This window comes from Pseudopipra pipra, chromosome 8 (assembly GCF_036250125.1).
Source record: "Pseudopipra pipra isolate bDixPip1 chromosome 8, bDixPip1.hap1, whole genome shotgun sequence".
Lineage (NCBI taxonomy): Eukaryota > Metazoa > Chordata > Aves > Passeriformes > Pipridae > Pseudopipra > Pseudopipra pipra.
In genome coordinates, this window is record NC_087556.1 from 32,718,132 (window position 1) to 32,744,455 (window position 26,324).

General features: G+C 42.6%; 1 protein-coding gene across 2 annotated transcripts in view; it reads right to left on the bottom strand.

Annotated features, from left to right (window-relative positions):
* Positions 1–12,838: 12,838 nt before the first annotated feature.
* Positions 12,839–26,324, bottom strand: part of DOCK1 (dedicator of cytokinesis 1) — a 278,858-nt gene continuing 265,372 nt past the window's right edge. For both annotated transcript variants that reach the window (XM_064663542.1, XM_064663541.1), the window contains exons 51-52: positions 23,449–23,594; positions 12,839–15,179 (exon numbers count right to left, since the gene is read on the bottom strand). In XM_064663542.1, coding sequence (XP_064519612.1) covers positions 15,084–15,179; positions 23,449–23,594 — 242 coding nt within the window. In that variant the 3' untranslated portion in view covers positions 12,839–15,083. The remainder of the gene's footprint in view (positions 15,180–23,448; positions 23,595–26,324) is intronic.

A 26,324-nucleotide genomic window follows, 5' to 3' on the forward strand; every position in this document is an offset into this window, starting at 1 on the left:
CTTCCTTCAGATTTGCTCCTTATGTTTCAGGAGCAAATACCACTGTCAGGTTTGATGCTGCCCTGTAGGAGAAGGCAACAGAAAGAGCTTTTTCAATTTTTTTGTCTGCAATTTAAGAGCCAACTTGAAGATTCCAAAGTGCTTTAGTGTTCTTAACTAATCAAGGCACAGGATATATAGGTCAAAATTGAAATAGATCTGTGTTTCCTAGAAAGTACACAGCAATGCATTCCCTAAAAAAAAAAGCAAAAAGGAAAGAATATGAAAAATAACAGCTGCACCCCCTTCTCCCAGAACTGGAAAACTGTAAATTCAGATAAATTATGAGAAATCTAATAGATACAAAATGAGCCCATCCATTAAAACAACAGATGGGAAACAACAGATCATAGGGAAACCCAAAAGGCAACATCTATTCAGGTGGGGTTTTACACATATGTAAATAAGAATATATAATCTTCTATATCTACATGCTCAGCCATAATCAGCCTGATTTTTCAGCAACCAAAATCCTCCATCCAGGACTTTCTTTAATGTCAGGAAGATCCTGCAGTCCCTCACACCCTCCCTGGTGCCACCACTAACTTTTGCAAATGATGATATTCCAGATATTTCCAAGTTTCCTCGGCAAATATTACAACAGAAGTTGTAAGTAAATGAAAGCCACAATGTGATTGTGGTAAAAAAAAACAACAAAGAAAACCCCCTATTGATACAAATCAAATATTTCACTCATCTTCTCTTTACTTCTTAAACTTCCTGCAAATCACTGACTTAGGAGAGAACACCACACTGGTCATGGGTATGTGAAGGTCCTATTTTAGTCAAGGCAGTAGAAAACAGGCTTTCATAATCTAATGTTTATGAAAGACAGAAAAGCAGTATCATCAATGAAGAATCTGGGTGGTGAGGGGGTGGAGAGAATAATTTTCAAAGCACTTTTTACAGCCAAAATTAAAATAAGTATAATTCAAGCCACTCTGCACTCGAGGTGGGATTTTTTTTCCTTTGCATCTGAAGAATAAAGAAGTGTTCTTACATGCAGGAGGGATAAAAACACATTTAGTGCAGATGCTGAAAGGAAGCGTATCAGTGAACTGAGAAGTGATTATGTTGGACCCTTGGGCAATAAGGCTGTCACAAAATTTCCAAACAAGATGTGAGAATCTAGGACAGTTCTGCTGTTGGGTCACAGTGTTTGCTTTGCAGTTCCATTCCCCCTTTTCCAGTTGGAAATTAAACGGCAACATTTCCAGTATTGAGTCATTCCCTGTCACTGGAAATATGCAGGAGAGCCTGAGCAGAGCTGGGGAGGAGAGGGGAGGCTGTGACAGCAGAACGTGTCACACACAGGTCAAAACCAGACAGAAATGAAGGGGTGAAATGGGGGAACAAGAGAACTTCTGGCTTTTGCTCAAACCTACACCCCTTCAGCTATAAAACAATTATTTGTCATAAAACAGCTGAAGTTTTGTGCCTGTCGTCCACTTAAACCCCCTGGAAACATGGGGTTTCATAAAGTCATTTTGGGCACAGGAGATGCACAGGGAGGTTCCTCCAGAAGGCATTTTTAATTATGTATTGCTGAACCATCCCCTGGAGAAGCCCTTTCTTCTCCTCTCCCTCTCCCTCTCCCTCTCCCTCTCCCTCTCCCTCTCCCTCTCCCTCTCCCTCTCCCTCTCCCTCTCCCTCTCCCTCTCCCTCTCCCTCTCCCTCTCCCTCTCCCCTCCCTCTCCCTCTCCTCTCCTCTCTCCTTCTCCCTCCTATTTTTCCTTTATCTTTTTCTTTTTTTTTCCTTCAAAATAAATAAATAAAAAGCCAAACAACAAACCAACCAAAGAAAATAAAAACACTTGCCAAGGTCTTGGTGATATTCTACTGGGGAAGAGAAAATTCTGAGGTCACCTCTGCAACTGGGATATGTTTTTGTGCACAGCACAGAGCAGAGCTGCCTATAGTTACATAGCAGTGACAAAATTCTGCATTTAAAGGCTTTACAGATTGAAAGGGGAGTGAAATGGCACCAATAAAATGGCACAAACCAGTCTGATTAATAATTAAAATGAGTGTTTATGTGGTTAAGAGGGAAAGTTGCCACCAAGTGCCACAGCCATCCCCGAGGCAGCCAGTCAAGTGCAATAAAATGGTTATAAATGCAGCATTTTGGGGCATCCTCCCCCCTCCCAAATATCTCCTGAGCACAAGGAACTTCCAAAGTCAGAAGAAATGGAGCTAATCCTATAGTGAGAGGGTAATTTCAAAGGGTAATTGATGTCTTTTTAACCCAGAACTGTCAAAGTGGATTGAGAATAATAGAGCTTGACAAGGCTGAAGTTAAAAGAGAAATGGGAAGACTGATTTACTTCAGGGTCTGAATTTTAATGCTACATTGGGGTTGCACTTTTAGCAGGATAGTATCAAACAAATACTGTCCTGTAAACAAAGGAGTGAAGGAAAAATGGTTTAATGCTTAAAACAAACCCCAAAACGCTCAAACCCCAGTTTCCCCTTAACTTTGTCAGAATGGTTGAATCTCATTTCTCTGAACAGCAACAATGTGCCTGATAAGAGCAAAGTGTTGGGAAGTGGAGGTCATCTAGAGTGATAAAATCAAATCCATTGCAGTGAAAAGGCATTTAAATCCACCTTCTCTGCATTGGCAACCTCTCTGCTGAGAGGCAGATGGAGAGCTCTGCATTGAGAACGGAAGGGCTGAGGGGATTAAAAGCCTTGGATCAGTTGAAAAGAGACAGGAAAAGTCATGGAAAGACATAGAAATTAGAGATCATACTGACAGCAAGGAGCAGGACGTGAAGCTACAGAGAATGGAAGTGGCATCTTTAATTACTGACCCAGCAGCTCCTCAGGTCAGGGGGATTGGGATGTTCTCCCTCCCTGAGTGGCTCAGAAAGGGAAGATTCCCAAATCTGGGAATTTTGGGGTTATATGGGATGAATTTAGGAAAGGACATGGTTTTCAAAGGGCTGAATGTCCTACAGCTCTACATGTGGCCCTTTCTCTAAATCCTTTCCTTTTCCAAACAAAACAATAAAGATTTAAAAAACGTTATAGGCATTAAAAAACCCCAAACCAAAACCTAAACAAACCTGAATAAAATACAGCTTTATGAATAATAAAGTAATGAAAATGTCCCATCAACCTCAGGAGGCCAAGGTGTTACCAGGCACATCATCCAGGGGGTATTTTGCTGCATTCAGCCAGTTTTAGTGGGGTTTGAGGAGCAGAGTTATGTAAGGCATGGAAGAGGATGATGTAAGATGCAGAAGGATTGAGCTGTAAGAACACTAACATGTTCCCCAGAGGACTGAAATGGCACTATTTATATACCCTTAGATTTTTTTGCAATGTAGATGTGCATAGCTGTGTCATTATCAAAATCCAAAGAGCTCAATTTAGGTTGGGGGTTTTTGGGCCGGTTTAGGTAAAGTAAAAAAGCCCCCAAACCAGCAACTAACATGTAACCTTGTGTATTAATTCACAGGCAGATAATGCAAGACTCAGCTGCCAACACCAATTTCAACATAAGCTTTAAAAGTTTAGCTCCCATTTACCCCTCAGATTCGGGACTGAGGAGAAAGAAGAAATAAAAGCATTAGTTTTTAGGGGAACATTATCTAGAAAACTCAGGTAGTAGTTTCTATAATACAAGAAAACCCCAGCCCTCATTAGTGGTATTTCCTAATGAAAATATCCTTAATCCTTGAGCCTCCCTGCTCAATATTTGGATACATACCTAGTATTCAAAATACAATTATTTACAGTGGAGCTGTCTTTTCAGTATTTCTAACGGTAACTAAAAGAAACACCTTAACAGGACATTTCTACCACTGTCCTTGTTTTAAGTATTGGGATTTTAAACACTGAACACTCTGTGATAGTGGGAATTTAGGGAAGATAAACCCACCAACCCAGTCCTCTTTTCTCTTCAAAAGATGTCAAAGGATGTCAAAGGCCATAATTTTTCTGTCTGAACTCCCTTCCCTGTTGTTTCTTCATATGATTATTGTTTTTCCTTTAGGGTTTTATGCTTTTCCAGGCAAATATTTTCCCTTCTTGAATGCTGGATCTTGTCTCAGAAACCCTCCCCTGGCCCAGAGCTTGGCCACCAGCAGCTGAGCTCGAGGAGAGACAGGAGGGGACACACAGAGAGATGGCATTACCCAGGACAAGAGAAAGCAGGCAAAAATGTATGGAATTTATTTAATTTAACAGCACAGGTAGTCTGCTGCTCCTCTCTATGGGCAGAGGATGATGCATTAATTATTTTATAGATGATTTCTGACTCACCATCAGGATACAGCCAAATCCCTGCAAGACCATGACGCGCACAGGTGATTGTGGTTTTTTTGGATGGTGCACTCACAGCTGTTTCAGTTTATTACAAAATGAAGGAAACAGCACTCTGGCACAAATTCTGTGAAACAAATGAATTTTTGACCTACAGCACCTCAACATTTCACTTCCCCCATGTGAAAGCAAATCCAGAGGTTGGGAAACAGGGATAAATATTTCAGCTACTTTTTGCTACCCTAATTGCCAGCCTTTCCCTCCCACTCCCCCTCTGCCCACCCTTCCCTGCTCCCCACAATGCACACAAGGAGCTGCCAAACACACATCATTGCTCAGCAAACACAACAGGAGCATGTGCTCTACTTTGTTTTCCCACTAGCTCTGCTCTTGCCTGAAGGTGCCTTCCCCTGCTCCATCATTTTGTGTTAAGAGAGAAGAGAAATGCAAGCGACACTCATTTTATAGCTCAGCCACAGGTAAATTATCTGGTGGAACAGGTGAGCACTTGGCTTTCCTGCCTTTCATTTTTCTTACAGTGAAAATAAAATGTAATGGCTGCACTGATTTATTATTACCAGCAGAATGTAGCACAGGTATCATTTGACACTGTGTGTGCCTTCATAAATCCTTGGCTGAATGACAAACCCCATTCTGTGCAGTTTGAGGTTCCCCCTGAATCTCTGCCCCACAACTACACCAACTTTCTGCCAGGAAAAGAATTTTCTAAAGCCCCACATCTCCACTGGGAATAGTCCTCATGGCTTCTGGGACATGTCCCAGCTGGGAGATGCCATTTTCGAATCTGATGAAGGCTCCAGTGTGGGGACATGTGAGCTCAGCCCTTGCTCTGGGGCAAGAGGAACCCACGGGGATGATGGAGGGCAGGGCAGGGCAGCAAGAGCAGTGCCAGGCACAGACAGCTCACCCCTTGGAAACCCAAAGAGAGAGTCAGGATGGTCTGGTTTGGAAGGAACCTTGATGATCATCTCATTCCACCCCCTTCCAAGGGCAGGGGCACCGGCACCTTCCACTAGACCAGGTTAATCCAAGCTCTGTCCAACCTGGCCTTGGACACTTTCAGGGATTAGGCAGCTTCTCTGGGCAATCTGTGTCAGGGTATCACCACCCTCAGAGGGAATTCCTTCCCAATATCCCACCTAACCCACCCCCCTGTCAGTGGGATGCCATCCCCCTTTTTCCTATCAAAAACCATCCCCATGCTCTGGGGCCCACAGGATAACAGAGGTGGGTGAAAACTGATCACCCTCGTTTTTCTAAAACGCACCTTCCAGTTGTTCCCTTTAAATTTTTTTTCCTCTTTAAACAAAAGAAATCATGGAGGGGAAGGAAGGAGAAAGAGGAGGGAAAAAAAAAAAAGAACATCCTAAATGCAAACGTCAGAATGTTGAGAGCAGAGGGATCCAGGCTCCCGCTCGCACACGGGGCTCTGGGGTCACTGGTCACTTCCAATTAGCTCCTACCACCAGCTAATGCTCCCTGTCAGCCAGAAACAAGGAACTCTGGAGAAAAACAAGTTCCACACAGAGATTTTGGGTTTGTTTTTTCATGGTACTACAATGGCCTGCAGGAAAGTGAAGTGTCCCTGCTGAACTGAGTAACTCTGCCTTAGATAACACTGCCAGAGACTGGCTCTGCTGTGGTCCCAGCAAAGAGCATCCTCCTCTCCCAGGGTGGTGTGACAGGAGAGGTGCCCACTGTGGGATCAGCCTGTCCCCACTGACACAGCTGGCATTGTCCTGGAGCTGCTCTGGGAGAGCCTCAGATGCACTGAGGACAGGGGAGAGAAAATCACAGAAACACAGAATGGTTTGGGTTGGAAGGGACCTTGAAGATCATCCAGTTCCAACTCCCTGTCATGGGCAGGGACACCTTCCACTAGCCCAGGTTGCTCCAAGCCCTCTCCAACCTGGCCTTGGACACTTCCAGGGATGGGGCAGCCACAGCTTCTCTGGGCAACCTGTGCCAGAGCCTCACCACCCTCACAGGGAAGGATTCCTTCCCAATATCCCATCTATCCTTGACCTCTGGCAGTGGAAAGCCATTGCCCCTTGTCCTGCCGCCCTATGCTCTTGTCCAAAGTCCCTCTCCAGCTCTCTTGGAGCCCCTTTAGGCACTGGAAGGGGCTCTAAAGTCTTCCTGGAGCTTTCTCCAGGTGAACACCTCCAGCTCTCCCAGCCTCTCCTCAGAGCAGAGGTGCTCCAGCCCTGTGCTTCCCATCAAACAAACCACAGCTTCACATTTTCCAGGTCTTAAAGAGTCCTGGCCTAACATAAGACATGATTTCTGCTACTGACTTGACACAAACACCATGTCCCAGAAAACCTCACACCAGAGAAAAGAAATTAATTTTCCTAAAGTCACTTTTCAAGAGCCCCCTGGAGTAGCTGAGTCCAGAACAAACACTGATTTCTCTCCAGGTGCTCCCAATGGGAGATTCAGAAGTGTCCCATCTCTGCCCAAGGATTATTTTGTTTGGACACATACTTGTGTTCCCCAGTGCCTGCTCAGACACAGCACTGCACAGCAGCAACCTGTAACCTTCCATGCACCTCTGCCCACCTCCACAGGGACCACGAGGTCAGAAAAGACAGAAACTTCTTAAAAAATCTTGTATTTCTATCCTTTACTATTATTTCCCTCTAAGGAGCAAGTTAACAATAGTGTGCTGCTTGGGAAAAAGGAACAACAAATATATTTACCAAGTGTGCACAGTAATAAACTGATGGAATTAAGTTTATAACCAGTAGACTGAGATATTATTAACAACCAGATATCAATATCATTTAAAAAATATCTTTGGACAGGCCTCTGTAACACCAGCAACTGCTTCATCTTTTGAAAGAAGGCATTTCATTTTTGGAAATTTTTGAATTTGTGGTTGATTTATTTGGATTTTTCTCTGTGAGATTTTGAGCACATAAGACTAAAATGCAGGAAAACACATCTAATTTTCAGAGAAACAATAATTAGAGCCTCAGTGAACTTCCTGCCCTCTGCAGTGCCTTCTTCTGTTGCTGCAAGAACACACTTCCCAACACAATGCTTGGAATGTTAAATTGGATGTTAATAAGTGGTTTAAGCTGCATAATTCATGCTAATCTAAGGAATGTTTTGCCTAGACCAGAGCTGGTGGGATTGTTTCACCTGTCACACTGTTACATGTCATATGAGTCGCCTGTGATTCAACACAGCATGTGTGTTGCTGCTCCAAAATGGTGCCCGGGTCCCTATTCCTTCCCACAGGTTCCTTAATATCCTGTGAAGTTTTTTTTTCATTCCAGACAGTTTTTGTAGCTAATTTTCTCAGTTTTCAGCTGTTGGTGCAGTGATCTGTCATTGCTCACAGGAACGATGGAGAAAGAAAACTCAGTTTAAATCGGGATGGCAGTGCTGAGGAAATGTAAGCACAGCCATGGGAGAATAAAACAAAACTTGGAAGAGCAGCCAACAACAGGACAACACACCAAAAAAGCCTTATTGATAGGAAAGCAGGGTCACATTTGGTTTTGTCTGCACTTTCTCTTTGTGAAGGACTCCCTCAGTGCTGATGACACCACACATTCCCCTCTAATGCCACTGGCAGGGGACCATGGCTTCCAGTAACAGCAGAACCAGCATCTTTTCAAGCATCTGTTGAGCAGCCAAAGCTCCTGGTCTGCAAATGTGTGAGAAAGGACAATCACAGAATCATAGGATTGTTTAAGTTGGGAAAGACCTCTAAGATCCTCAAGCCCAACCATCACCCAGCACCACCGTGTTCACCACTGAACCCTGTTCTCCAGTGCCACATCCTCAAGTTTTTTGAACACAGGGTTGGTGTTCCCAAAGCTCAGACAACTCTTGTTCTTGGTTATAAAGAGGACAATTAGAGGCTCCAAGCTTTTTAGTAAGATGTGAGGGGTCACCCAAAGAATGTGGGAGAAGGCAACTGGACTCGCTGTGAGTGAGTGACAGGCAAAACACAAGGCAGCACCTTTGAGGACCAAGCAGATATTGTCCCAAAAGCCTAATAAACACCAAAAGAGGTGTTTATTAGGAATCATCAGACAAACAAGAAGATTCAAACACTTTAAGTGATAAAAACCATCTGAAAAATGGGAATGGGAGCACCTAGCAAGGTGAGAAAATACCAGGAGAATGTGCTGAGATCTTAGGGAATTCTGCCTTGAGCTCCATCTCAGAGGAAGCTTCGTAATAGTAATTTGCAAATTAGTGATAGGACTAGGGGGAATGGCCTCAAGCTGAAGGAGGGCAGGTTTAGATTAGATACGGGGGAGAAATTCTTTACTATAAGGGTGGTGAGGCCCAAGTGTCCAAGGCCAGGTTGGACAGGGCTTGGAGCAACCTGGTCTAGTGGAAAGAGGCAGGAGGTGGAACTGGATGGTCTTTATGGTCCCTTCCAACCCAAACCATCCTATGTTTCTATGATTCTGTGAAATGAAGCAACTGAACAGGAGCTGTCAGTGAAGCACGTGAAGTTCCATCTGTAGCATTAATCTGCTGTGGCCCATGTTCCTCTGTTTAGTTCCCTGGCTGGGCAAGAGTTTGGGCTGCAACACACAGAAGTTCAACAGCATCAGAGCCAGACTGTGCAATGAAAAGCTGAGAGAATGGCCAAACCAATGTGGATTCAACCCAAAATAGCAGCACATCACCATCCATAAAATCTCAGCAGGTTTGGGATGGCTGACAGGGAGCTTGGGTAGTAGTGAGGGCTGGTCAGATTGGATTTGGAGAACCACAGATCATGTGTAGCTGCAAAAAGGTGGAGTGAGGGAATGGAAACCACTTGGCTACACACAACAGGAGACTGAATGGAGTCACCATTCCAGCCCAGCCTCAGCAGGGTCAGTATATGTCTCCAGTGCACCAGTCCACAGCCAGTTAAATAAATGAGTTATTCAATTCAGCAACTTCTCGTTGAAGTGTTTGAATACAATGCCACACACACTTGAAATGAAAAAAAATTAAGTCTGTCATTTGATAGAGAAACACAATTTACAGTAATTATTCATGTCTGCAGAATACACATAAAAAACCCCCCAAGGGAAATTAAAAATCCTATAAATAGCCTCACTGGAGAACAGCTGGATAGATCCCATACAATAACCAAGTATTTAGACTGATCCACACATTTCTGCATCCCCGAGAAGGTGGCAATTGCAAGCCTGAAATTCAGTTTAGATCCATGAAAAGTACAAAAGGAGAACAAGAGGAAATTGAAATGTCAGCGCAGCTGGACCTCACGCTTCCCATTACCACTAAAAACTGAGGAAATAAAGGAAAACCCTGAATTTCAGTGCTCACCATCACTCAAGTGCCTGGTCTGTTTTTCATGGGCATTTTCTATAATTTATTGCTTTGTCAGAGGGCCGAGTGGAGATGCAGATTGAAAACTGCCTTACCTGGTGTGTGCAGAGGGATGCAGGAGCCACAGCTCGATGCTGAGGGGCAGGAAGGTTCACACCCCATCCTCCTGGGAGACCTGCTCCAGCCTGGGAATCTCTTGTCCATGTTTGCACCCTGTCTCGCACTGAATTTAAATACACTTCTGCCATCCTTTCATTTGCCTTCAGCTTGGGAATAAAACACTTCAGGTTTAGAGTTCCAGAATGGTTCAGATGGGAAAAGCCCTCCAAGATCACTGAGCCCAACGATTAACCCACACTGCCAAGGCCACCATTAAACCCCCTCCCCAAGTGCCACATCCACACATCCCTCCCCATCCCTCCAGGATGGGGACTCCATCCCTGCCCTGGGCAGCTGTGCCAGCACTTGCTGTTTTGTTCCAAAAGCACACAAAAGTATTCCACAGCCCAATCCAGGATGGTAATTCCCAGATCAGAAGAGGGTGACTCCTGTTACACCATGTACTGTCATAGTCTAGTCCACATAGATTTAAACATCAAACCAGCTGTAACCTTTGTTAGAAATTTTTCTGCTTATTTCACCTGATTTTGTCAATACATACACAAGAAATGACTTGTTTAGACAAATAACCTTTAGCAAAATTGGGTAATTATGAACATCCATCATGGGTCCACTGGCATCAACATGACATGAAGCTTCTGGCATAGAATGATTCCCAAAAAGGCCACATGAATCAATAGGGAAGATGTCTAATGTGAAGCTAGAAGGTGGACACCTCAAATAGACAATAAAATTAGATATTTTACATTAAAAATGTGTGTTTTGATGTGTGTGCATGAATACACATATATATGTGCACTCCCATGAATCTCTCATTCACATACCATAAGCATAACCATATGCACTGCAAATGTTTTATCATTTTCCTCTGTAAAGTCACATACAACAAACATCCAAGGTAAAGAAAAATGCCTTTGTTAAGACAAAACTGAATTTAAAAACATTTTTAGCCTCAGAATTTGTGATACCACCAGAGACATTTCAGTAATCATAAATGTCACTTATGGAAACCTGCTTAAGAAGTGACCTTTGTGCTGAGCTTCCTGTTGAAAAGAAATTTGATTAAAAAACAAACAAATCTTTTGTGGTTTTGTGTGGGACTGATGGGAACTGATCTGTGCACCTGTAAAAATTTACCCTCCCACTCCCACACCACCACTCAGGAAAACGGTATTGAGGGCTCCTCTTTTTTATATTGGCACTGTGAGTTAACTTTCACTGAGTAAATTCAAGCTACTTTTCAAGAAGTGAAAATTCCTGACCATTGGAATCTGTTTTCTCATATTATGTAGAAACTTGACACTTCTGAGTTTCTTCTTTCAGGTAAATTTGTGTTGGAAAGCCTTGGGGTGCTGCTCTCAAGTCTGAGCAAAGGGACAGCACTTGAGGGGAGGTTAATCCCTGACTTAAATGGTGAAAACCTGGCCCCTGTGGATCCTGCTAAAGCCCTGGAAAAGCTTTGCCATGGAGGAGATGGAGGGGGTCACCTTTCCAAGTAGAAATATTGATTTGAATGAAGTCTGAATGGGGACCTGTGGATGGGGAGGCACCAGGAGAGCTGGCAGGAGGACAAAGCAGTGATAAATACACCAGGTCATTGATAAATACACCAGGTCATCCCAATCCCACCATGTCCACTCGAGGCATTGAGGCAGGGAAAGCAAAAGACTCACTGAAGCCATCAAGGGATGAATTCCCACAGAAAGAGGGCAGACAAAAGACACATGAGATCCCACCACCTTGGTTAAAATCAAATAACCTTGTTCTGTCTTGTTTCACATCAAGCTCTTCTGCATTAGCTCAGCTGAACTGCAAACAATGTGACAAGGAATTCCCATGGCAATGGGGTGCTCTGACACCCAACTCTGGAATACAAAGGAAGAGAGCAAACCGTGAGGAATAACAGCCTTCCCAGGATTGTTCACTGCTTAGAGCCTGGAACTGAATGACTTCCTGAATTTGCTGAGGTGTGTTTTTACCACACTTTGAGGAGGGCAATGAGTTACAGCCTAGAAGATGTTAGATTGACAATTTGGGTCTGAGTGAATCTGAGAGTCTGATTTTCAATTCCCAGGCTCAGGTTGTGCATTTGTAAAACACACACAGATGAGGTTTCGAGTCTGTACTGTTAAGACCCATTTGAAAGTGCAGCTCTTGTTCGAGGAGTCTCATAGGGCCAAATTATACCACTTGCATGAGCACAGGAATTTGCAAAGGATGAGCAAAAACAAACACATTATCAGAAATGCAATTTACAGGCATCCAGTTAAAGGTCGATGGGAAAGCTCTTCCCAGCCTTTAGAAGGCAAAGGGAACAGAAAAGAGCAAAACTCACCAGCATCCCAGCACATCTCCCAGGCAGCACCAGGAGCAGTCTCTAAAGCAATCCTCAATTAAATAAGAGACTTACAGAATTAAAGTTGTAATACATTATTGATTGTCTACAGAATGAGTACCTGATTGACTGCAGCCAAGAATCCTTCCCTGAGTGCTCCTCTTGAACAGAGATTATATTAACAAAACAAAGAGGGAATTGGAGGATGGTATCCAACAGTAAATTCTGAGATGCTCTAGTAGCTGATTTTATAGCAAGAAAAAGTGTGTTTGTTTGATCCAAAGTGACACAGTGGTTTAAGGCAAAAATATGAGAATATCTAATTGACCATTCCAGCCACTTTTTATGAGAAAGGCAATTTTTCTGCCCTTGTAACAACAGTATTGTTTTACTGCTGTATAAAGTCACTTCTGCTTGCAACTTGCATCATGTAGCAGGTACTTGAGGTGGAAAATATTACCTAAAACTCATCTGCTTTCTGAAGAGTTCAGCAACAAATAACTTAAAGATATATAAGCCATCTTTATGGGCACAGACAGCACACAGAGATGGGTGTTTTTAGTGCTGATGTGTATTTTAGCTTCTTCCTGCAGGAATAATCACATTAACACAATGAAAGTTATCAGCTTTATCATGAGTTCCCCCCAAAATTACACCGAAAAGAGGTTAAGTATATATAGCCCTCTATAGAGTGCAACAGCTCCTGAAATTCTGCAGTAAGGATCAAAAATACCCAGGAAATGTATTCATTTTCTTAGACAAGTTTTTAAAATAATATTTTATTTTTGAGTCAGTGGTATATTTAAAAACAATCTACTGTAAGAGTAAAAAGATTGTAGATAGTAAAAAACAAAAGTGTGATGACAATAAAAAACACTAGAGTATAAAGTTAGTTTCCTTCCTCCCTCCCAAAACCCCATCCCACCATTGTCTGATATTTCTCAGAGTTTAATATCTGAAAAAAAATGCTTTTTTCTTTTTCTTTACACTTTCAGTACTTAAGAAATTAAAAATACATAAGGCATTCTTTGCAGGCACATTAATCCATTATTACATGAAAAGCAGGCACCATAAAAATGAAAACATTCTAAAAACCATCATATATACAAACACTGTACAGAATGATGGCACAAGGACAAAGTGATTCCATTCAGTTCATCCTAATCCAACATGAAATATTACACATTAAAGAAAGGAAAAAGCTCTTCCCATTCCTGTACTCAGCTTTTGGGTTCAGAATGACCAGGAGTCTCCCACCTGCCTACTCGTTCCTCTCCCACACGCTCGTGCCCGTCGGCAGCTCTGAGGCTTCCTTGATGTACCCTGTGATGGACACTCAGAAGATCCAACTGAACGAAAATGGCAATGGCAGAGCAACAATGACTAATTTTATAAAGCCCATTAATCATGGAGTCACAGAATACACTGAGTTGGAAGGGACCCACTAGGAATCCAGATCCTGGCCCTGCCCAGGACACCCCAACAATCCCACCCTGTCCCTGAGAGCATTGTCCAAATGCTCCTTGGGCTCTGTCAGCCTTGGTGCTGTGCCCACTGCCCTGGGGAGCCTGTTCAGTGCCCAACCACCCTTTGGGGGAAGAACCTTTTCCTGATATCCAACCTAATCCTCCTCTGACAGAGTTCCAGCCATTCCCTGGTGTCCTGTCAGTGGTCACAACAGTGAAGAGATCAGTGCCTGCCTCCCCACTGCCCCAGTGAGGTCTCCCCTCAGTCTCCTCTTCTCCAGCTGAACAGATCAAGTGCTTCAAACCACTACATGCCCTCAGCCACCCCTTGTATGGCTTCCCCTAAGGCCCTTCCCCGTCATCATGACCTCCTGTCAGGCAAAGAAAGTGTTAAACACTTCAATCTTGTCTGTGTCCCTGTTTGGGAGGTGACCATCCCCCTCCTGGAATGGGCCAATGATATTTCTATACTGCCAATTGCCATTAATGTATTAAAAAAACCCTTTTTATTGTTCCCCCCATTTCTGGCAGCTCCAACTCCAATTGAGCTTTGGCCATTTTCTCCCTGCAGTGATGAGCAGCATCCGTGTGTTCTTCCCATGTCACCTGACCTTGCTTCCACTGGGCACACGCCTTCCTTTTCCACTTTATAGCCAAGAGAAGATCCCTGCTCAGCCAAGCCAGCCTTCAGCTTCACCTACTTGACTTCCAATATTTGGGAACTGCTGCCCCTGTGCCCTCAGGAGGTGAAGTTTGAAAAGTGAGCAGCACTGATGGACCCCAGCACCTGCAAAAGCGTTTTTCCAGAGGACTTTACTCCCTCATTCCCTGAGCACCTGAAGTCTGCTCTCCTCATGTCCAGGGCTGAGGTTTTGCTGCCATTTTTCCCCCTGTCACCAGAGATTCACTTGAACCCTGTGGCCAGGGCGGCCAAGTCGGATTATTTGTAACACAGACCAATTAAAGAGAAGGCACATTTCACAAATAAATTGTATCTGATTTTTAGCCCTGTTATCTGGGGAAATCCTACAGAAGCTTCACCTCCCTGCGAAGCTCCTCCAATGTGCACTGAATTCCATGTGAATATTGTCATCAATTCCTATATACACCAAGATTAGGTACAAAAACTCAGCTCAGTTTAAACTCCAGAGCTACCTGAACACTTTAGATACAAAATATTCAGCTCTCACTTGAATCTCCACAGCCAGCTCTGTGCCTGGCATTACTCAGAAGCAGGGAGAAGGTTTAGGAAGAGGGTACTGTCTGTCAGTTGATGGACAATTCCAGGTCTCAAGTAGAAATCCAGATTTCTTTCAAGTTATGGGAGGGAATAACCCCCAGAAGGGGGGGGATGTAGTGTTGGTTCCATGGCTAGAAATGGATTTCTTATGGAGTTAGAGTCATTGCACTAAATGTTAGATACTGCACACCTGAATGAGGTAAACATTATATACCATAAAATACTTAGGGAAATGAATTGTTACAGCTTTATCTTTGGAAAAAAGAACCTGCTTCCTTCTTCATTGGACAATCCCAGAGTCAACTGACGTTTGCTTCCGAGTTGTCTTTGGAGGTGGAGGCGGGGGAGTCTTGCTGGGGAGAGGAGGTGGCAGGTGCTGGAAGAAACCAAATTGGATGGATCATGTTAGCAAAGGATGGAGTTTGGAAACATTTTCTGTTTCATATATAACTGTGGAAGAAAACAGGTGAGTCTGCAGCCTCTGACTCACAAAAACCTCTCCGTGCAACTTGCTGCTGTGGATTCCCAACACCCTCAGCCATTAGTTTTAAATATAACTTTTATTTTTGACAACGAAAAATAAAAATCTCTCAAGGGTTCAGGATTAATTAGCTCAATATTTCAGGAAAAATCTTTCAAAAGCACTGGAGAAGTTTATAATTCCCCACTTTATATCATGATAGGATATTGATCCCTTGGTGTGTATCGATTGCCTCAGCCCCCAGGCACTCAGAGCTTAAAAACTAAGCTGAAGCAACGGCTTCATTGCTTTTCTGTTATGTTTTGGATTTTGCACATTTAGAACAGAAATCATTTAAAAAAAAAAGAGAAAAGGGAAACAATTTAAAACCATTTAAAGAGATAAGTAAGTCGCAATTTACCATCACACACAGGGTTATAATTAAAATATTCAAAATAGAAATGCAGACTGTTCACATACATATATTTTAAATTGCTTCATGTATCATACAACAGAAGAGCACTCCCAGTTAGAATCATCAGCTAATTGGACAAATTAAAAAAGTCATTATGGAAATTAAGATTTTTTTATAATGTTAAATCATACATATGATAAAACCTGTTTCAGAAGGAGCTGGAGAACACTGCAATTTGCTCCCAGGCTTTGCAGGCAGGTTTTTACAGATTTTGGCTGTGCAGGCAGTGCAGATTTCCCCTCACTGCACCCAGGCTGTGCTGCAGCATCACAGCTCAGAAATGCTGCTTTGGGGTTGTTTTTCCCTAAGATTCTCCTTCTCCTCAGCCACTGCCTTTTGTTTTCCTCCAAACCTAATGATGCTTTTCCATTCCCACTTGTTTGTATTTCGTCCTGCCTCACCCACCCAGCACTAACTGCTGGCTTCACGCACTCTCACAGCACAACAAGCACCAACTCTGCCAAAATTCTTTGGTCACTGCTACAAGAACAGTCCAAACACCTGCAGTACTCCACTGCAGGCACTGCTTGGACAAAATAACTCAGGATTTCTCAATATCAGGAAGATACTGGTATATAAACAACTGATAAACCACGTGGAAGAGCTTAAGAAACAAGACTGTTCCTTTTAAAAGCTGTCCAAAGATGCTGTCCCAAAAGGATGAGCAGTTCAGGGTGATGCCAGGACATCTCAGCCTCTCCTCCTAATGCTCCTGCAACCTTGTGACTGGGAGTTTTCCTGGGAGTTTTCAGAGATGTGTAAGAGTAGGAGGAAAAAGCATCTCTAAGGTAACTAAACACCCTCTTTCAAGCAGGTTTTAAGACAACATGAAGCTACAAATCCAGATAGTTTTACTAAGCACAGACTAAAGAGAAAGGTAAGGCTGCAAATTGGCTGAGTCAGGAAGGCTGGGTTTTTGCTGGAATACTTTTCCTGTATCCTACCTGGGCAGAACTACATTCCCATCTGTTTTAAAAGTTTTCTCACTCCTCTTCTATGTCAAATGAAGAGTGATGCCAAACTACCCAGGTAAGCCAAGCCCTGAGCCTGTCTCTCCATTCTGCTCCATCCACTCTCCATTTCCCAGCCTCTCCAGCAGCACCACTGCCTGGATGTGCCTGCTCTCACCTCCCTCCTTGGTGCCAAAATGCTTCCTGACCTGGCAGCTTGGAAATAATTGGGTTTAATCTGCTGCTGAATGAGAAACTCTGCACCAAGAGCAAGGCACGGGAGCCGGGATGCCTTGTCTGGAATGACGTGTTCCCCTGCCTGCCTGGGGAAGAGGCACCAGCACCTGGCACCTGGGGACATGGGTTAGTGCTGGCCTTGGGAACGATGGGGGAATGGCTGGACTTGATGATCTCAGAGGTCTTCTCCAACCTAAATGACTCCATGATTTTCCAGAGCAGGCTCCAAAGAGGGCACTACTTAGTCCTGACTTCCAGTGGGACACGATGACTTCTGAGTTGGAAAACCAGGTCGACAGATAAATATGAAAGCAGATAATGTAAGAATTTAATTTTACCAAACGCAAAACTGAAGACTTGTTTGGCTTTTAGTTAAAATGCCACTGCTGATCTGCCTCTGAAATGTTACAGTCAGAACCATTAAATGTTCCCTCTACCTGAGCAAATACTTGGCATGTAAACTCCTGAATCCCTATTGAGGCATCTGAATAAGAGTTGGACTGTCAATTGTGATCTGAAGGTTTCAAAATCTTTGAGAACCTGCTTAATTACAGTCCTGTATCCAGGCAAGGGCTCTGGGCAAACTTTGGGAATCGCTGGTGGTCTGCAGAACATCAGTGTACAACGTGCAACAGCTCCTCATGAAGATGACATTCATTCCACAGCTCAGTAAACCAGGTATCCCTCTGAAATACATTCCAAAATATAAAACTTTCCTCTGCTCTGCTCTCACATGAGCTCTTTAACTTCATATTTATCACCAGAAAAAAAGCCCTAACTCTGCTGATAGCATCATTTGTGAAAATCCATTTTGAATTTAAATAACACTACATTGGCAATAATTCTCAATTCAATTAGATCAAAGGCATTTCTCAACCAAATGAGCCCTTCATATTGATCAGAGAACAATCAAATCAGCCCTGAAAACCTGCTTCTGAAGAAGAGATACAATGAGAATAAGCTAAATATATATGCTATAAATAACAAGCTCAAAACCTACCAGAGCTCAGATTCTGCAAGCAAATTAGGCAGAAAGAAATAACAGAGATAGGTAGATAATTATTATAATTGAATTTACAATTTCCATTAGAAAGTCGGATAAATTTAGCACATGTTCATTTATATAATAAGCTACCAATGAATATATTAAGTAGGATGTGTGAGGCTGGTTGGGGTGACATTATTGAGGAATTAGCACCACAAAACATGCCCCTGTGGAACTCCAAATCCAGCCACTGCTCCCAGAGCTGATACATCCTCCCTTTTATTCCAGGACAGGATGAAATTCCAGCATACTTCCTCTCTCCCTTTAATACCACACTCAGAAAATCATTACCAGGCTTATAAAGTTCATTTTTGCTGCGCTTTCCCTTAGAAACTTTGAAATAAAAATAGAGTTTACCTTGATTTTACATTTAATTAAGAGCTGCTTTGCCAAGTTCGTGTTTATATCTCAGTGGTTAATTGTGAATCTCAAAGCATCTTTTTCCTTTCTGACAAATTGACAGAGGCTGGTTCACATCCCAACCTATTTTGGGCAGAATCCTTGACTCGCGGGGACCTCAGGGGAAGCAGAAACCTTATGTAAAAGGCACATCTGCAACACAGAAACAATCTGTTCCTTCTGCTTCAGACATGAAATTGCTCCCATTTGTTTGCTTTTTTCTTTTTTTTTTCTCCCTCAGACAGAGAAGAATCAGGTCCAAAAACATTTGTCTCTGTTCTCTCCCAGATATGAACTGCACTGCAACCGGGCACGTTCAGGACATAGTAAAAATCAATTACAGAAGATGAGAAAATGCATTTTTTTTCTCTCCTCTGAAGAAGCAAAATTGTTTTTCATTCAGGAAACACAAAAAAATCAAACAAATTTGATTCCTAAAACTGGTCCTTGTGGCACTGTACGAAATTTCTTCCTGTGCAACTATTTTTCTTTGAAATTCCATGGTCATCAATATAACAAGCTCTGGAGATCCAATGAGAAGCACTCTAAATTGGAAGGATTAATGGATCTAATTAGGTCAGAAGCAGGAGAAATGGGATGTAAATAAACTATCAGCTACCCAGGACTGTAAATGCTTTCAGATCCTGAGTTGCTCCTTCAGCCCAGAGCTGAGCAGCCTGACAAGCAGCAATGAAAAATAATATCTGCAATGAAAAATAACATTATAGTGTGAGGTCCTGGCAGAATAACACTCCTATTGTGAAAGGGTAATAATGCACCAGCAGAGAGAACAGCCCAACTCCACTAATGTGAACCAAATTACAGACAGTTTAAGCTAATTGGCTGTTTGACCCAGGGAGCAAAGTTATGTGGAAAAGCTGGCAGGTAACTGGTGTAAAAGGACTGTTTGAAGCCTGTTGTCATACATCATCTATTAGAGTCTCATGTCACTGTGTCACAGCCCTTCCTGGAGTGTGCTTAGGTAAAAAAAAGGAATTTTAAGGATCCTTCTGTGGAGATGCACTTGGTGTTCTTCCACCTGCTGTGTGCCACCCTGGGCAATGTGAATGATCCCCCAAAATGGGCAACATGGAATTGCTTCGAGTCGGTGTCTCAGATCAGATCACAGCAGCCCCTCTGCTCTGGAGCCAGACTGGGAGAGCTGAGGGTGTTCACCTGGAGAAGAGAAGGCTCCAGGGAGATCTGACAGCCCCTTCCAGTGCCTAAAGGGGCTCCAAGAGAGCTGGAGAGGGACTTTGGACAAGGGCCTGGAGGGACAGTGCCCGACCACCCTCTGGGGGAAGAACTTGTTCCCAGTGTCCAACCTACACCTCCCCTGACTCAGCTCCAGCTGCTCCTTTGGGTCCTGTCACTGGTCACAGAGAGCAGAGATGCTGCTGCCCCTCCACTGGAGGCTGCTATTGCAAATCCTGACACAGTGCTCCCTAATTACCTGCTGCCTCCATCGTTTCAGCTGCTTTCCAGCTTTTTTGTCTCTGTCATGAGGACAACACTTTGCTGGAGCCTTCAAGGTCACTTTTTGCTCACTGCAGCTGACAGAGGAGATAATTTTCAGCTCTGCAGCACATGCACTGCAACACGGGGAAAATCCCCCTGGATTCTTCCTTCTGTGTATTATATTAGGATATATTATTCCATTATATCTGAATAACCAGCCTGAATAACCCTCATACAACAGCATCTCAGAGAGTCAAACCAGGCACCGCACGAGACCATTCCGCTCCTCGTCCCACGTGCTGCTCCAGCCTTTGCCGTTCCTCCTTTCCAAGGTCTGCCTGGATTGATGGAGGTGTTCTCATCCCAACCATTACCTGATCCTTAGTAAGTGTTACAGCCAATACCATAAACCCAAGTGCTCCTTTGTCTATTTTCTTTGAGCTCCCCTCCGGCCGTGAACACAAAGCAAGCGGTTGATTTGTATGCAAGGGTGAGGAGGAACCCATAAAGCAGGATAAGTGCCTAAAGGAATCCCCTGATGTAATAATAATCCTTGCAGGAGTCATAGGCTTCTTTTTTTTATGTTCTCATATATTATTAAGATCGTTTTTAGCAGAACAAATCACACGGTGGAAGAAAATATATTTATAAGGGTCTCACAGTTAACGGTGAGTAGGGGGACAATCAGGAAATCATAAGGAGATGATCATTTGGAAAAAAGACTTAAGGTACACCAAGGTAACAGTGGACTCCAAATAATCTAAGATTGCTGCCTCAGACACTAAATGACATTATTGCCTGCAGTTTGACTTGAAGCATCTGCTGCATTTCTAGCTGCCTGCTTTCAGTTCACTACAGCACTTGGCTTTCATAACCCACTGCAAGACAACCAGAGTGAAAAATCTAATAATTCCTCACACAAGGAGATATTTCCAGTTTAAAAGCTACCAAGATAATCTTATCTCTAATATGTTTTACTGATTTTTCTTCACTGATACAAAGCTGGTGTAATTTAAAGGATGATCAGTTTACTAGGCAGAGAATGATCAAGTTATGAATTATGGAGCTATTTGACCCATGAAACATAAGGCATTAAAACCGTGGAGTGGGATTTAATCACAGCAGCAATAAGAATTTACTCATCTGATCTTTCATGTCCAGCACTACTCATTTTCTTTATGTTCTTTAACAGCTTCCTTCCTACAAGGCTGATGAAATAAAGGCACAGAGTGATTGTTATAAGATTAGAAACCTTTTCTAAAATGAATTCTAAAACTAATACATGTGGTTTTGCGACAAATCTGCTTTAGATCCTTCTTCCAGACTTTGAAACTAAATTCCCTCATCTTGGAAGTTTATAAAAATACAGATGCTGAAGAAAATATTGGACAGTTAGATAAGAAGATGTAAATTTTGGACAGTTAGCCAAGGAGATGTAGCCTATATTTGATTGCATTTCTTAGCTGTGCTTAAATTCTAAGGCCCTTCAACACTGCATGTTAAAAAACAGGGTCTGTTTCTACAATGACAAGATACATTAAAAAAATGACAGGAGTCTGAAAAAATTAAGGCTGTAAAGAGCAAAAATATTAAGACCTGACTAAAACTTTGCAAAAAAAACCAGCAAGGGAGCATATTGGCACTATTTTTATGAACTTCCATTTAATGATGCAGAAACTCTGCTCATGGCAGGTCCAGGAGCTGCCCAAGGTCACATCTTCCACGAGGCTGAGGCTGGGACTTGAGTTGTCTCCAACCATCACAGCAAGATGGCATTTGGAAGTCGTACAATAACTACCCAACATCTCTCCATGGAGTGGAAACCCCTTCAAACAGCCTCAGAGGGAAGGGAAAGAAACCCTGACGACTGGGACTTTATTTCTCACCATTGTTTAATGTTTTTTAGCTAAAATTTGAACTTACATAAGCAATCCTGAGCTACCACCACGACCTAAACATTATACTATATAATAGAAAATGAATTTACTACTCTGGAGCTCATGCAGGAAGGAGTTGAAGAAATTTGAATCCTAATTTGAATTTCTCAGCTTTCTTCCTGAAGATGCATTCCTCAGACAACTCTCCTGGCAGCCCTGCTATACATGCTGTAATTTTCCACTTAGAGGTCTGAATTCAGGACAAATGAGAGCTGGTCCCTGAGAGAGACACCAGGGAAATGGGTTAAAAGTTTAGTCTACTTTGATGGAAATGAGAGGAAAAGTGAAAATATTTACTAAAACCACCCAGCCATGGGGAACAACTATGGAAGAGAGGATGGGAATAGAGAATTTTTCAGTAAATGCACATAAAGAGTAAAACATGGTGTTTTGAATAACACTATTGACATTCCTGAAGGTACTTCTACATTTGCTTTTTCCTATTTAGCCTATACATACTGAATTCCTGCTACAATAGGAATTACTTATACTATTAGAAATAGTTATAATTTCAACCATGGAAAAAGCTGGGCTTGTGTACTGTTGTGCACTGGGATAGTCTGTGTTAAACCCAATTATTCCCAGAGTTAAACCAAATTCCTGCCTGACACTCTCTGCTGAGACCAGAAATGCTTCCTCTAGCCATGAAAAGCAAATTACTGAACAGAATCTCATTGCAATGACGAACTTCAGAGAACTCTTGGAAGACACCTCTGCAAACAAAGAAGGATCAGTTTCCACAAAATAACAGCTTGGTCAAAGTTAGAGATTTCCAAGTGAAAGGATAGAAAACCCTCTGGTTTGGGTTTGTGTGAGAAGGTTGTGGTAGTTTCTGTGAGAGGATGCCAGCAGCTTCCCCATGTTCAATGGCAGGACTTGTGACCTTTTGGGGTCTCATTGCCCTGCTCTGATTTGATTGGCAATAAATTAAATTAATTTCCCCCAGATGAGCCTGTTTTGTCCATGATGGTAATTGGTGAGTGATCTCTCCCTGCCCTTGTCTCAATCCATGAGCCTTACATTATATTTTTTCTCCCCTGTCCAGCTGAGGAGAGGAGTGATGGAGCATTTTTGGTGGGTACCAGCCAGGGTCAACCCACCACACCTCTTTAAACCTGTTTTCTCTCTTCATAAAGAAAATAAATGGCCCTTTTCAAAAGTGCTGCTTTAAAGAAAAAGACCAAATTATTTTTAAAAGCTTCAAGGCTACAGGAAACAAAGTTGAAAAAGTGTATTTTCTTCAGAAAGCTCAAAAGGCTGTTGATGATGAGGAGTTTCTGAGCTCCTTCCCTCAAAGGGGAGGTGTGTGTTTGCCTCAGGGAAACAAGCAGCGATTGAACATCGACAGAACGGAGCTCCAGAAAGGAGAGATGGCAGGAACATGTTTTATTTCCTTTCCTGAGACAGCACTGAAAGGCTATTAAATCTAATTTGCTGCAGAGAATGTATCCTGTTGGTTAAAGCTCCCTTACCAACACACCTAAAAGCATTTGGCTTAGATTTCACCAGAATGAACCCAATCTCCCCCTCAGGTCGATGCTGCTCCCTCACACTCCAGACACTGCAACTGCAGAACTCTCTGGATGTGCTGACACATCCAGCAGCAGGATCCTGTCTCACCTGGGATTGCTCAAGGGACAAAGGAAAGAAAATTGCAGGAAGTGATGATTCCCTGAGGACTCACCCGCTGGTGGGCAGGGGGGGAGGTCGTCGGGCTGATCAAGTCCTGGCTTTCCATGAGGTTCCCATAGTCGGCTGTGCTTCCTTTGAGGGGCAGAGGGGGAGGAACGTCGGGGATGTCGGAGCTGGACATTCCATTCAGTTCCAGATCTGTAAAATCCAACACTGAGTTAACTCCTTCAGCAACTGAATCCTAGAAACAGAGTGGTTTGGGTTGGGAGGGACCTTAAAGCTCATCCCGTTCCACCCCCTGCCATGGACAAGGACACCTTCCACTAGCCCAGGTTGCTCCAAGCCCCGTCCAACCTGGCCTTGGACACTTCCAGGGATGGGGCAGCCACAGCTTCTCTGGGCAACCTGTGCCAGGGCCTCACCACCCTCACAGGGAACAATTTCTTCCCAATCTTCTCCTTCAGCTTAAGGCCAATCTAACCCAAAACTCCAGCCTGAGCCAGTCCTTAGGGTGCTGATACTGTGATAATGCTGCACATGCATCTCTCTGCCTGCTCTCCACAGCTTCTATAATTAACCACAGCTCATCTAATGAGGAATTCTATAGGAAAGCAGAACAAATGAACCAGCCCCATGGTAGTGGGAAGCTGCCCTGTGGAGTCATATTGGGCTCATTTTAAAATGCCCTCAAAATACTTGAACAACCCCCTATTTTTACCAGAAAACAATTTTTACTTCAGATTTCATAGCAAAATATTAATAGCTTAGCAAATACAATTTTCTCAGCTGTAAGCTCTGCATTTTCACCTTGTACATTAAAAGTTTTGAAAAGTGCACTAAGCAAATATATCAAGCTAGGCTTTATTGACCTTCCTTCAGTAAAATAAAAGCTTCTTGTTAATAAAATGCACAAATGAAAGCCCAGAATTAACTATGTCTCTCTCAAAAACTTTCAGACTCCAGGTAACTATAATAAATGAGCAGCCATTAGTCGCTGAGTAAATAAAATCACGCACGAGAAAGTACCAAACATTTATTATTCCTGTTCGCAGAGGAGAAAGTTCCCTTTTCTTAGCAGATAAATCCTCCCAGGTACATGCTGGAAATAGCCTGAGGGACAATAAAGTTTATTGAGGCCTGAATGATACATAGGTTTTTGGGCAGAAATCCACCCACAGTGTATTTCAGGGTAATTCAGTCATTTTCATACCCACTGTGATCTCTACAAGATAAAAAAGTGAAATTATTTTCTATAAATCAGGGAATTTTACTGAGGAAAAGAAGAAAGTTTTTTTTTATTTTACTGGGGTGATTTCTGAAGTAAGTGGAGGCCTTGTTTATGCAAATATTTTTAGTGCAAAGTTCACATCAATACCTTATTAAAAGTGTGATTTTTTTGTTCTCTAAAATGTCCTCTCACTAACACCATTTAACTCTAAGGTGCCTGTATTGATTTGGCACTGAAAACTCTAATTTTACTCTTCATACTTTTGAACTTTCCACTATACTGAAAGAAGATTATTTTCCTTCAAACTTTCAGTGGCTTCTCCTCCATTAGGCAGAAAAATGTTATTTGTCCTCCAGGACTTGAATTTCTCATATTTTTTTCTACTGCTCCTGGTTTTCATCCTTTCTTTTCCACACACAGAGGATTTCTTCATTCCCCAAATATTTCTAGTACTTTCCTTTAAGGATCTCCATGAAAATCTACTCCTAAGCTCATGTCATTAAACATATACTTGGAAAACAACCCCATGCATTTGCAACTAAATATTGATGCTGTAAACGAACTTCCCTTTTTATTCTGTTGGATTTTCTTGTCATTCTGCACATCTAAAGACCACAATTTGAGACCATTAATGTCACAAAACAACTCCTTGACACACATCCTGGATATCTCACCCCCAACTACACATATACCTATTTACATATCTTATCTAGATCTATATATGCATTTATTCAGTTGGTGTTTTCATGCACTTTAGGAAAATCCTGGGAAATGTTTGGGAAATGGCATTTTCTTTAGAGTGTTTAGCTGTAACTTTGAATCCTGCTTTGGAAAGAGAAACCTTCTTTCCATATTTACTATAAACAAGCCATGTTTTTAGGTCTCACTGTAGCCAGTCCTTGGGTGGAAACTGAAAGTGAGTAAAATAATACACTATTACCCAAAAATAAAGTGAATTTCACTGCCCTGAACACTTCAGCTTTGCATCTTTCATGGTATTTGTTCTATTAACATGACATAATTTCTTACATGATGTAACTTCCAGCTTCATCTAAGCCATTACATGTGGACTAAGAGGTCTACAAGAGGATGGGAACACCAATTTTGTTAGGAGTTACCCAAATCCTTTGTTTCTTTTAATAAATCTTTGGCAGATCCGTGGGAAGGCAGGTGAGGAATGTTTTCACTTGAGCTGTAGAGGAAACAAGGTGTGGAGTCAACTCTGCTTGAACAACCTGGATGGACCCCAGCTGTCCATTCTGCTTCTCTGCCTTTCCCCACATTCCCAGCTCCTGTTCCAGCTCTGATTTTCTGCAGTCCCTGCTGTGTTCCTCCACCTTCCCAACCTCATTCTGTTGCAAGACAGCAATAAATCCCTGCAAATGTGGACAGAGCATTTCCATCCACATGAACAGTTTGTAATATACACTGACAATATTTGCATTTAGCCTGGAAAACTACTTAAGACAACGACAATATTCTATATTGAAAAACAATTATTTGCCCTGACTAACTGATCTCTCCAATAATTTAATGCGATACAGGAGACTTCTCCCCTTCTGCTGAAACAGGTACTGAACACAAACTTCTGAAATTTTCAGTTGTGTTCCCTGAAGATCCATTTCTACAGGTCTATTAATTTTCTCCTGCTTAATCCATCTGAACTGAACAGAGTTACTATATAAATAATTACTCAACAT